At 49.3% G+C, this 12,364-nt stretch overlaps 1 protein-coding gene across 7 annotated transcripts; it reads right to left on the reverse strand.

Annotated features, from left to right (window-relative positions):
• Positions 1 to 6,786: 6,786 nt before the first annotated feature.
• Positions 6,787 to 11,263, reverse strand: LOC123068821 (uncharacterized). 7 transcript variants are annotated; one of them, XR_006432030.1, is made up of 6 exons: positions 9,283 to 9,396; positions 9,037 to 9,067; positions 8,728 to 8,877; positions 8,015 to 8,127; positions 7,502 to 7,693; positions 7,033 to 7,386 (listed from the first exon to the last, which is right to left on the reverse strand). XR_006432030.1 is itself a non-coding variant. In XM_044491497.1 (4 exons), exon 4 carries the CDS (start codon positions 7,302 to 7,304, stop codon positions 6,807 to 6,809), a length of 498 nt encoding a protein of 165 aa, XP_044347432.1. In that variant the 5' UTR covers positions 7,305 to 7,386; positions 7,502 to 7,598; positions 8,015 to 8,127; positions 10,748 to 11,263; the 3' UTR covers positions 6,787 to 6,806. The 7 variants fall into 7 exon arrangements, 5 of the variants coding, with proteins under 5 accessions (XP_044347432.1, XP_044347431.1, XP_044347434.1 ...); XR_006432029.1 differs by lacking the exon at positions 8,728 to 8,877 and having other exon boundaries at positions 7,034 to 7,386; XM_044491497.1 differs by lacking the exons at positions 8,728 to 8,877; positions 9,037 to 9,067; positions 9,283 to 9,396 and adding an exon at positions 10,748 to 11,263 and having other exon boundaries at positions 6,787 to 7,386; positions 7,502 to 7,598.
• Between the last annotated feature and the right edge of the window lie 1,101 nt (positions 11,264 to 12,364).

Raw genomic sequence — 12,364 nt, forward strand, 5'->3', positions numbered from 1 at the left:
TGTTTTGGTGTCTAAATTTGTTCTGTTGCGCTAGTCTAGTTCTTAGTAGTCCATTTGTGCCTCTAGTAACCTCACCACATCGAGGAAAAGATTACCACACAACTGTTCTGAATGTAATCAAACAACCGGTCTTGTTTTTTTTTCTGAAACAAGTCCGCAACCAAACATCATGCCTTTCGTTTCGGTAGATGCAGACTAGAAGGGATGCATGTAACCAATCAACATGAGGATGTTAGTTTTTTGCCTACACATGCTCAGCCAGACCTAATTAAAACAAATATGCAAAGAGGCAAAAAATGATACAGATAACCAAACGCATCCTAATTAACCTGAATCCGGGACGAACCTTCTACGATTCGTTTGACGGTAAGAAGATAGTGAAAACTTGTGTGCAACGAACGGGTTTCCCGCTACCGCGAATCACGTGAATGCGAACCCCCTTTCCCGTCCGCTTCAGATCCGTTTTGAAATACTGTTTCATACTTGAGCTGCACCAGCTGTTGACTTGGACGGAAGGATCGTTGCTGGTTGGTTCGGGTGGCTCGGGCTTTCGCAATGCCATGCGTCGCTGTGTTTGCATCATCACAATTTGTATCGAGTGATGTGGTATACAGTATATACTCCAGCCAAATTGGTCACCTAATTCAACCCTGTCTCCGTCACCGTGGGTCTCTGCTGCGTTGCCAACCCATCGGCATCGAGCGACTGCTTCATCAGACAGATAAATTTTGGTACTGCTTGCGGTTAGGATGTGGTCTATAACGACCATCAGAAACATGTATGATTGATATGTATCGATCGATCCTTCCTTTTAGCGTTGCATCATTATCAAACTTGGCTGTTCACCATGATCATACTACAACAAGATGAAAGAAACGGTCCAATATGAACTACATACGGAGCAAAATGAATAAATCTGAACTCTTAAATACGTCTATATACATCCGTATGTAGTTCATACTAAAATCTATAAAAGGACTTAGTACAAGTCATGTACGTCTCGACCTCCACTTCATGCCTCTCTAGTGCGAGGTGTTTTGAGGAATTTGTGCCTCCCGTTTGTGTCGCCGCAGATAGGTTTCGTCTTTCATGGTCTTTAGGGTCATGGAGACGTGATGGACCTTTTGGTGTTCTTTTGTGTTCATTTAGGGTTTGTGTCTTGCTCAAGAAGACGAGACGGCGGTGGCTGCCTAAAGTTGGAATAAAGTTCTCCCCTAGCCTGCTTTATGGTGGTGCGTCTAGCGTCACCGAAGGGCGTGTGGTGTTGTGTCTCCGACAGTTTTCGCGGGATTCGGTCGGCGTTTGTCTTTGGTGAATCCGGTGTTCGTTCGGCTGTGCTCGTGTTTTTAGGTTGGATCCTTTCGATATATGCTTCTCTTCATCGTCGACTGTTGCTGTTTTGGTGCACCGGCCCTATTGGGCCTTAGGACGACAACTTCCCGACTGTCTACTACAATAAGGTTTGTCCGGCTCCAGTGAGAGAGGGGTGATGACGGCGACAGGCCATCGGCTCGCTCCAGTGCTTGTAATAGTCTTTAGGTGGTCAATGAACCTGGATGTAATTTTTACTTCTAGTGTTTTTTGAACTGACTTGAGAGATGATAAATAGACCAGAAGTTTTTCACTCCGAAAGAAAAGGCCAAAGAAATCAGTCTTACTCCGAAAGATAAGAATTCAGACAGGTTCGGTTGTATGCATGCGTGTCCTTAACCTTCGGACTTGCACTTGCACAGGTCGGACGCGGCAATGCCTGAGCGTATAAAGGATCCCACTGTACTCAGCACTCCCAGCCCCAGCTCATGCTGTAGCCGCCTAATTGCTGTAATCCCAGACGTTGACGAACCGTCGACGACGAGCACGTACCCTGCCTCATTACTTAACTGATTAAAGAGGGATTAGCACTGTACTCGTTGAGATGCCGTGTGCGCATGCGTCAACTAATATAACGGGCATGCACTGTCTCGCTCGATCGTCACTCCACTGACCAATCACGTGATCCCGTTCCGTTTTAATTAGACCCGTCCTAACAGTCATGCACGTATGCAGCTCAAACATGTACGTAGCTATGTCGCTGATTAGGACAGATACCCAATTCAGCGTCTGCATCTGCCGGCCGGTGTGTGTGGTTGCTGGGTTGATTTGCGGAGCACCAAGAATTAGGGGCGGACCATCTGTTAATAAGATCTTAAGCTCCATGCGTGTACGTCTAGCTAGGGTTTAGATTTACTACAAGACTCCCGAACGGCAGCTTAATTAATTACGTGCAGTTTAGGTCGCAGGAATACAGCCTAGCAGGGACAATTCACACGACACGACACGACGAGCGACCGACCGGCCGACGCTTGCACCCAAGACGCGAATCGCGATGCTAGCTGCTCAATGTGAGGAGGAGGAACGGACGGCCATGTCCCCGTCTGTCTCTCCGATCCGATGCCACACTCGCGACAAGATCGCCCAACATACCGAGCTATACCAAATACCTTACAGCTATGAGCATCTTTGAAATAGTAAGCCGATAAAAACATTTTGTGATTGACAAAATCACCAGAGAGCCCTCGCAGTCGACAAAAATGTCTTCTTCTACTTAAAAAAGAGACCTTTTACGGTGCATCAAATATATTTGGACCGTTCATTTTATGTGATTGGAGGGTCCAGATGAGGCAATACTACAGTAGATTTCTGGTAGTATATTGAGTAGTTAAGGACATTTTAGATCGTTAACTTTTTATCAATCAATCAGGCAGGTTCACGCACGCAGGTCTCCTAGTGGCCAAAGTAATTTAGATCGAGTACGAGGCTCCTAGCGGGACGAACTGAACGTCGGCGCTGGCACCGCTGCTTGCCGCGTTCTCGTCCGTTGTCATCTAAGGTGAGCCGCAGTCGAAGTCGATGTCAATCATATCGCTGGACACCTCGGGCACCGGCTGGAGGCCGCACGCTTGCCCGGCTTCTACGTCCATCCTCTCGATAAGGCACAATGCTTCCATGCAAAACTGTTCGTGCTCGTTGCCGTTGCCAATGTCTAGCCGGCCAAGAAGGGCCTCCATCTCGCCGGCAAACTCCATGAGCTCGGTCGTCAGGCAGATGCCGACGAGGCTGAACCGCTGAACGTGTGCCTGGAGACGCCGTCGTAGCAGGTTTCATCGGATTCATCATGGCACGACACGACGGCCTTCGTCGGTTCCTCGAGAGGCGGCGACGGGCAGATCTCCGCAGGGGTGGGATCAAAGAAGGGAACGCGGGTACAGCAGGTTCTCCTCCAGCGTCGATCTCCTCGTCTCACTTCTGCTCCTCCGACGAGTTCCTGCCGGACGGCTCGGGACAACACCTCGACGGGAGCTGCCATATGCCCCTTGCTTGCGCGTTGTGTTTCAACCACGCCGGCAAGACCTCGTCGCCGCGGTGGCTCTCCCGCGCAGAGCCACTCCGGCAACCCAAGGGAGCAGCGACGATGTGGGCGGCAGACTCACCCGCTAATGGCTGCATGCAAGGGGGTTCACGGAGTGCACCGAGGCGTCTCTCCCCTGGCACAGAAACACGTAGTCCGCCGTGGCACGCACGCGCCGCCTTGCTCGCCATCATACTGTCCGCCGCCTTCCGAAAGCTACTAATCAACTGAAAATCAAAGTGGCAAACCGCACCACGCACCATACGAAACTAGATTTTATTTCGTGTCGCTTTATGCAGGCACTTGGCTGCAGTGGCTCCGGTCGGAGGTCCGCCGCCGGCGTGGAGATTTTGCGGCGGCGTGGTGTCGGGAGTAGCGGACGAATGGGTCGGCGTGGATGGGATGAGAATAACTAATTAGTTCGATCAATCAGGATTTATTAAACTGAAAAATAATCTATCTTTATGTAGAATTACCAATATATCCTAGAGTTTAAATTTTACCGATCCATATTAACCGTTAGATCAACTAAATACTACTCACTCTGTTGGGTAGTATGATGTACCGTAAAAACTCTCTTAAAAAACATTGTCAGAAAGCCTAAATATAAAAAATGTGAGCACCAATGTTAAATTCAAGAGTTGAATTCTGATGGGTTGGTTTGCGTTGGTGCTCTCAATGTTGCGACGTGACACTACCCTACCGCATACACAACGGTTGTGCGTGCGAGGGCACTTGTCAACTGTTGCGATCGAGCGATGGGCCGGTGTGTGTGTTACATGGTCGTCATCCATCAATGCGCTCGCCACTACCGTCCACCATGTCAAAATCTCAAGGTAGCGTCGACCTAGCTAGCCAGGGGATATGTATATGCATTGTAGTACTTATAGGCTATAGCAACTCCAATAGAGTGACCCAACGGTTTTGTCCGTTTGGGTCGCCCGTCCGTGCAGTGGACATGCCGCGGACACGCGTCGATGTAGGATGTATCCAACGCGGGACACAAATACAGACACAAGCGGACGAAGCCCCTGCTCGCCCCGTCTCCTCCAACTAGCGGCGCCGGCACCACCATGCCCCTCCTCGCACCGCCCCTTCATCACTCCCTCTCGCGCCGTCGTTCCTCTCCGCCTCCCACTCGCGAGGTCCAGCCGCCACCGCACGGCGCGAGATCCAGTCGCCGCCGGTGCAGGACGCGAGCTCGAGCTGCGGCCGCACGACGTGAGCTCTAGCCGCCGCCGCCGCACGACGCGAGATCCAGCCGCCGCCGTCGCACGACACGAGCTCTAGCCCCGCAGGCGACAAAATGACGGCGTGCAGGTGGTGCCGGTGAGCGTCCTGCGTCAGCGGCCTCGCAAGTAAGCGCGACGGCTGGCTGCGCCGGTGGCCTCGCTACTTGTTGCGGCGGTCGTGGAGTTGCCCAGCTCGTGCCCAGTCACTGGTACGTGGGACCAGGGCAAACACCAAGGCGGTCACGAACGAACAGTAGCGAACGATGGGAGCGTCCGCTTGTGTCCGCTTCATCCCCATTTGTTCCCAGATTTGGGTCAAGTTTGGGTCGGGGACGGACAGCAGGCGGACATGCGCGTCCGTTTGGGTAGCCCCGTTGGACCATATTTTATGTTCGGATGAGCCAAACGGATAAAATGGATCACCCTATTAAAGTTGCTCTTACATGAAAAAAAAATGGCTAGAAAACAAAAAAGGGGCTAGCAGTTGAGAGAGACGACTAAAGGTCGATCCAGTGGTGTGTGATTGGGCTTTCCCCTCCAAATGTCACGAGAAAATGAGTGGACCAGGCCCATGGATTCGGAATCCAATGTACGTAGCAGAAAATGAGTGATCGAGGGAGGGACATACTCCAAGCCATGTCATGTCATCATGTGAAGAAGAGGAAGAGGAAGATCAAGGAGAGGATGACTTGACCCTGATCCGGCAGCAGTATAGAACCGGAGAAAAAAATAATGCAAGCCCGCTCGGTGCCTTAGAGCATCTCCAGCCGCGCTTCCAACAGACCCCCCCAGGCCACTTTTTCGGTGTCGGCGCCAAAAAAACAGCTCAGTCGCGTCCCCAGGACGACGAAAAGCGCCGGTTCGGCCCTTTTTTCCGTCCGGCGTCCGCAGGCCGAACCCGGCGCGTTGGGGGCGCCTGGGGGCTCCGGCGCAAGGGAAAAGCGCGGCTGGCCCACGCCGTCAGGTGAAAAGTCAAGATTTTCTTCCACGACCGCATCCTACCCCCCGCGCTCTCGGTCGCAAGTAGGTATATCCCGGCGCCGCCCCTCGCCGCCCCGCCTCGTCAGGTGCACAACATGATCATTGAGAGCGAGAAGGAAGAGCCAGTGTTTGACACTGAACCATACCATCGGCAGGGTCCTCTTGCCCAAGTTGATCACCAGCTACCGGCAACCTGGACTGCCTATCTCAGTATGCGTCTGGAGATCCGAGACCCATAGGTGCATCATCAACTGCAGCAAGATCTGATAGAGCACCTATGGAGGCTCAAGGGCGACACCGGGCGCGACGTGTGATGAAATATGAGTTTTTATTTGTTGAACTATATAATTTGTATTAAACTATTTGTCGTTGTAATATTTTGTTGAAGTACTCGAAATTTCTGTGATGAAATATGTGATAAAAAATTATTTATGTTGATAATTGAACGCCGAGCCACGGCGAACCACGCCGAATATGGGCCTATTCTCGCTCATATGGGCTTTTTCGCCGAAATGGGGCTTTAAAAGTGGGCCAAAATCGACGGCTGGAGGCGAGCTGGGGACGACGACTGGACGCAAAACCGCTCCCAGCAGCGAAAGAATCGCCGGCTCACCCCCAGCGGACGATTTTTATGCATTTTGGGGGGCCGAACGGCTGTAGATGCTCTTATCCTGCACCGAATCCGACCTCTAGACTAGACTAGGAGAAAGAAACGGACACATTGCATTGCAGGGACAGACAGAGCCATCATTGCGCTCGCACACTCATGCCCCGCGTCGACAGTGACGCAGACCCGTGTGTGTCGGTCGGATCCGCTTCTGTCCGTCGGTGAAAGAAAAAGAATAATCACATACTGCTACGCTACGTACGGCGCATGTGGTCATTGTTCAATATAGAAGAGATTTCTGAAGCTGGGGGTGCAGATTAAGCACAGGTGCTTGAAATATTATTACCTCGTGGTTTGTCTGGTTCAGTTCGTTCTAACTCAAAGCGTTCTTTCATCATCATCATGATGGCAAATGGTTGGCATGATGCTGACCTGATTGGTGAGCTCTTCGGAAACAGCCGCTGTCAAGTATTCTCGCAGAGGGGAGAAAACAACACTGTCAAGCAATACTACAGGTCGCCATCTGTATATACCGAGATCCACTGCGCGCGGTTGTTGGCCTGCTTGACAAAAATGATGTTACTCCCTCCGGTTCCAATTACTTGTCGCGAGCGCTATAGAAATAACATTTTGCAAAAAGGTCCTCCCAGTTTTGAATCTTCTCCATCCTGGCCGTCGTCCCGTGGCTTGGAAGCTCCTTCGCTGCTCCGCCGTCCTTCCCCGCCGGCCGCCTACCTCCGCCCCAATCAAGAGCCTGATTTCGGCTGTTGCTGCGCTGCTCCGCCATCCGCAGCTCTGTCTCCCTCCGCCGCAGCGCCGTTGTCCTTCCCCGCCGGCTGCCTGCCTCCACTCCAATTGAGAGCTCCGTCACCGAGGTCTGCCGTTGTTGCGCTGCTCCGCCGTCCGCAGCTCCCTCACCCTCCGCCGCAACTTCGACATCCTTCCCCGCCGGCCGCAGGTCCCTCGCCGGCGCCACCCTCCGCTCCAATCGAGAGCCCAAGGTCCGCCGCTGCTCCGCCGTCCGCAGCTCCTTAACCCTCTGCCGCTGCTCCGCGTCCGCAGCTCCCTTACCCTTCGCCGCTGCTCCGGCGTTCATAGCTCCGACAACTCGAATTGATCATCTGCTCCTCTTGACGTGAATTTGTGCTCTAAATACCACAAGGCTGGAGCGATTTGAACTGAAATTTTCACGTCCCCCATAAGCAATCACAAAAAGAGAGTAAGTACTCACATCCCCCATAAGCAATCACAAAAAGAGAGTAAGTACTACAGCTTGGTTCTGTTGCTCGATACCTGTGAGTAATCTGCTGCTCCTATTGATCCTCTCGACGCAGCGGGCAGCGGCTACTGTCCTCTTGATCCTTTGATGTTCCTGTCAACTGGTTCCTCTCTGTTGTGTTCATCAAGGAAATGGTGATCACACTCTGAAGACTGTCAAATCACACTCTGAAGATCACACTCACAAATCTGCAAGCAAATCAAAACCTACAGATACTAGGTTAGCACACTCTGAAGATCACACTTACTCCATTTTCAGTAGACAGTAATTACTCTACTGTATATATTGTTGAATAGTGTACATCAAAGTAGAGCACACCCAAAAATTCAGTGTAGACAGTAGGAGTAAGCATAGACAGTAGACAATAGGAGAAAGTAAAAACAATGTAGGCTTCTCTTTTTGGCTGATTTTTGTTTATTATACTGGTGTCACTGTATTGACAGCAAAAAATAATAAGATGTAAATTTCACCAAGAAGTAATAAGATGCTAAGGAGTATTGTTGTCAAAGTGTCAACAGTAGGAGTACCTTTTGTTTTGCTGTTTTGTTCTTGGAAGTAATAACATGTTGTTAACTGACATTAACATGCCATTCTGTTCTGTTCTTGGAGTAGTTCCAATAACATGTTGTTAACTGAGTTCCTATAACAGTGAAACAGTAATTAGTTAGACAGTGAATAAAGCAATACCCCTGACTGAAACATAAAGCATACAAAAGGAATATATGGTTGATGATCTACTGCCAAAACAAAATAAAGCAGTACAGATACAAGAGTAACTTGCTTATTTTCATGCTTACTGTCATGCTTTTTTAAATGAATGCTTATTGTCATGATCAGGTGAGAACATGTTGAGGACCTGAATCAGAACAGAGAGCAGAGGTACAACACTATGGTGCTCCCAGATCTGAATAGCACTCCACCTGGAGGAGAGGAAGATGTACATATGTCTGAAGAAGAGGAAGATGTACATATGCCTGAAGGAGAGGAAGATGTACGTATACCACGGGCAAAACCAGATCTACCAGACACTCACAAATTTGCAGCATATATTGCACTAAAAGCACTTAGCAGGGATGGAGAAATTGACAAGAGAGACAAAGAACGTGTAGCTGGTCTGCTGAACACAAGTGTCAGAACCGTTGAAAGAATATGGAAGGAGGCAAATGCCCAGCTTGCAAGAGGAGAAGAGATCAATGTGTCTAATAAAAGGAAGCGGAGATGTGGTAGAAAGAGGGCAGACCTTGATCTCTCGAGGATACCTTCAATTCCCCTCAACAAAAGGTCTACACTGAGGGCACTCGCTAGGTCTCTGGATGTACCATATTCTACCTTGCGGAGAAGGTTCAAATGGGGAAAGATAAGGAAACACACAAACAGTCTGAAGCCCACTCTGAAACCAGAAAACAAGCTATCAAGGCTCAAGTTTTGCATTTCAATGATTGATCAAACAACAATAGCAGATGCAATGCCCTCTTTCATTGATATGCAGAACATAGTTCACATCGACGAGAAATGGTTTGATATGACGAAAAGGAACAGAACCTATTACCTCCATGAAGAAGAACCAGATCCGGTGCGCACTGTTCAAAACAAGAATAGTATCGGCAAGGTCATGTTCTTAACAGCAGTTGCGAGGCCACGATTTGATGATCAAGGAAATGTAACATTTGATGGCAAGATAGGAGTATGGGCCTTCATCAAAGAAACTCCAGCAAAAAAGGATTCCAAGAACAGACTCAAAGGGACTAAGGAACTAAAGTCGGTCACAGTTACTAGGAATGTGATGAGGGAATACCTATGTGAAAAGGTCATTCCAGCCATTGAAGCACAGTGGCCCGAAGACAATCGAACCATCTACATCCAGCAAGATAACGCAAGAACACATGTTCCTCCAGATGATTCAGATTTTCTAGCTGCCGTAGCAGAATCAGAACTGGATATCAGGTTGATGCAGCAGCCTGCAAATTCACCTGATATGAATGTCCTGGATCTTTGCTTCTTCAGCTCAATTCAGTCCTTGACGCTTGAAAGTGCACCAAACAACATCAAGGAACTGATAGAATCAGTTGAAGAAGCATATGATAGGTATGAAGTGCACAAACTGGCGAGAGTGTTTATAACCTTACAGTCAGTCCTGATTGAGGTTATGAGAGTTGAGGGAGGTACAGGATACAAGATCCCGCACATGAACAAAGATAGGATGGAGAGGGAGGGGATGCTACATATCAATCTAAGATTCGATGCTGAGCTATATTGGAAAACTTTGGACATTATAGAGGGTCACTAAAGGAGAAGCAAATACATGAAAGATGAAAGAGGGAGTAATTGTTAATGATTATTTGTTAATGTGCTGTTAATTGCATGTAACCCCAGAATATATTCATGTATAATCATATTTTGTTAATTTGTATGTTAATGGAGTAAAAAAGCTTACTGAATTCTCTTTCTCTCTTTTATTAAGAGTAGGAGTGTTGTTAATTGTTAATTTGGATTAACTGGAATAATTTGGATTAATTGAAGATAAAGGAGGAGCAGAAAAAGAAAAAAGAAAAATTTGGACAAGAATTACTCCAATAACATGTTTGGACAAGAATTACTCCTTACATGCTTGTTGGCCTTAATTGCCCTCTAGTGGAGTTAAATAAATGGAGTACTACAAGTGTGTTGCAAACACAACTCCCTCTGTTTCATTTTTCTTTACATACTCCAACATTATGTTGTTGTTTACAGAGTAGAAAATATTTGAAGGAGTAAGGTTAATTGTACTGTTCATTTTGCACCATAAAGCACCATAGCACCATGGAAAATTATTCCTGTTCTCTGTAGAACTACTCCGTGGAAAATTACAGAAAATTAGTCCAGTTCTCTGCAGTACTACTCCATGGAAAATTGTAGAAATTTTGAGTCAAAATCTACACAGTGATGTAATGATCAGAACATCATATGATTGCATTGGTAATGCCCAAAAATTCAAGGTTGCATATGCTCCAATACCCAGATGTGAAACCACAAAGTTAGACCCAATTCATCCAGATGAACTGAACATTAACCATACTGATGTCAGCTGGAGGTCAATCTGCACATAGATTTAAATTGCAGAAAATCTACACATGTTCGCTGTAGCAATCTACACAGTACAGATAAAATTGCAGCCATGGTTGATGCTCTTTCAGGCAAAAAAAGAGCTACTGTACCCCAGTACTCTGTACAAAATTGCAGAAATTGCAGAAAAACTTTTCCATGATGAAAATTGGCAGTACCTAGAGCGGTGATGAAGAAGGCGGTCTTCATATGGTGACCTTCTTGTAGCCGTCCGGCGAGGTGACAGCACGATCCCCTCCACCGCCACAGATCTCCAGCCACCCCGGAGCCCTTGCGGGATGTGGCAGGGCATTATGAACACCCCGGAGCCGTGGGTGACAGCGAAGAGGAGGATCCGCGGTACCACGAAGCTGAGCGCGTCCATGGCGAAGTGCTAGGCGGCGCTGTGTTCTGCAGAGGAGAAAGATGCCATTTTTCCCAATGGAGTGAGAGGGGGAGCTACGCAGAGGAGTAAGCCGGAGGAGGGAGCGGGCGAGCTGCGTAGAGAAGGGGGCGGAGGAGCTACGCAGGGAGGAGGGAGCGGGAGGAAGGCGCGGGCGAGCTGCACGGAGGCCGACGATGGCGCGGCGGAGCAAGCAGAGTCACGGGAGGGGGCGAGAGCAGCGGCGAGGATCGCTTGTTGTGTCGGAATAAAGGGGTGGGTGTTTTTGCAAATTGACCAGCGCGACGAGTATTTCGAACCGGAGGGAGTATTATACTACTACCGTATAATACATGCAGGTGTAGCGGCGAGCGAAAGCGATTGGTAGATGGTTAATGCTTCTTCTTCTTCTTGGTACAGCTGCGGCATGCAGTTCCGGGCGTGTGGTTCTGTCAGCTCCTACATGCAAACCTGCGCAGATGATGATCCAAATCATCAGATTTTCACAACTTCTCCAAGGAATAAAAGAAGCAAGAAAACATTCTTCAGCGGGACAGATCATATGGCTGCTTGCAAGTGCCCAAGGTTTTTATTCTCAGCACTTGTACCCTCTTCAAAAAAGTTAGTACATTTGCGCCACAGAACATGGATTCCCACGTAGGAACTGAAGAAACATTATCGGCGTGTTTGGTTGCCCGCATAAAGTCCAACCAGGCTCGCGCGGGAAAGATTCAGCCTGTTTGGTAGCCCGCATACACTATTGGGCCTGGATCGCACGCTTCTTAAAGCATCTCTGAGCCTGACTCACTGGAAACGCACGGATCGGCAGTTTCTCCAGGGCCAGGCCTGAGCGGTACACGTGGGCGGGCGCGGCCACGCGCGCGGCCACGTTCGAGAAGCCGCGTTGCTTCCCGAAGCACCGGCAATTATTAGCCTCACCGCTCCCTCTCCCCACTCTCCCAACTCTCACCCGGCGGGTCGGAGCAGAGGAAGAAGACCACCGGACTCCATCACCGGCGCCGGCGGATCGTAGCAGAGGAATCAGACCACCGGACTCCATCAATGGCGGTAAGCACTTCTCTCTCTTCGACATGCACGCTTGATTCGATCCACGGCTATAGATTTGATCCACGGCGGACGGGAATGGGAAATAGAGGTAGATAAGCATAGGGGTAATTCATACTAGTTCATAGCAGTTCATACGAGTTCATACATGCAAGATCAGAATGCATAAGGTAGATTTCGGGATTGGGGGATAGGGGAATAGGGGGAAAGGGGGTACACAACGGACACCGGCTGACCGCGGCGGCCGTCACCGGCGTGCGGAGCGGCTGGTCGAGCCGCTGGCCTTCATCTTCTTCTTCATCGCCGTGCGGGCCGGCGGGTCGTCCTCGTTGTCCTCGGCGGAGTCAAG

Source organism: Triticum aestivum, chromosome 3B (assembly GCF_018294505.1).
Source record: "Triticum aestivum cultivar Chinese Spring chromosome 3B, IWGSC CS RefSeq v2.1, whole genome shotgun sequence".
NCBI classification, from domain to species: domain Eukaryota; kingdom Viridiplantae; phylum Streptophyta; class Magnoliopsida; order Poales; family Poaceae; genus Triticum; species Triticum aestivum.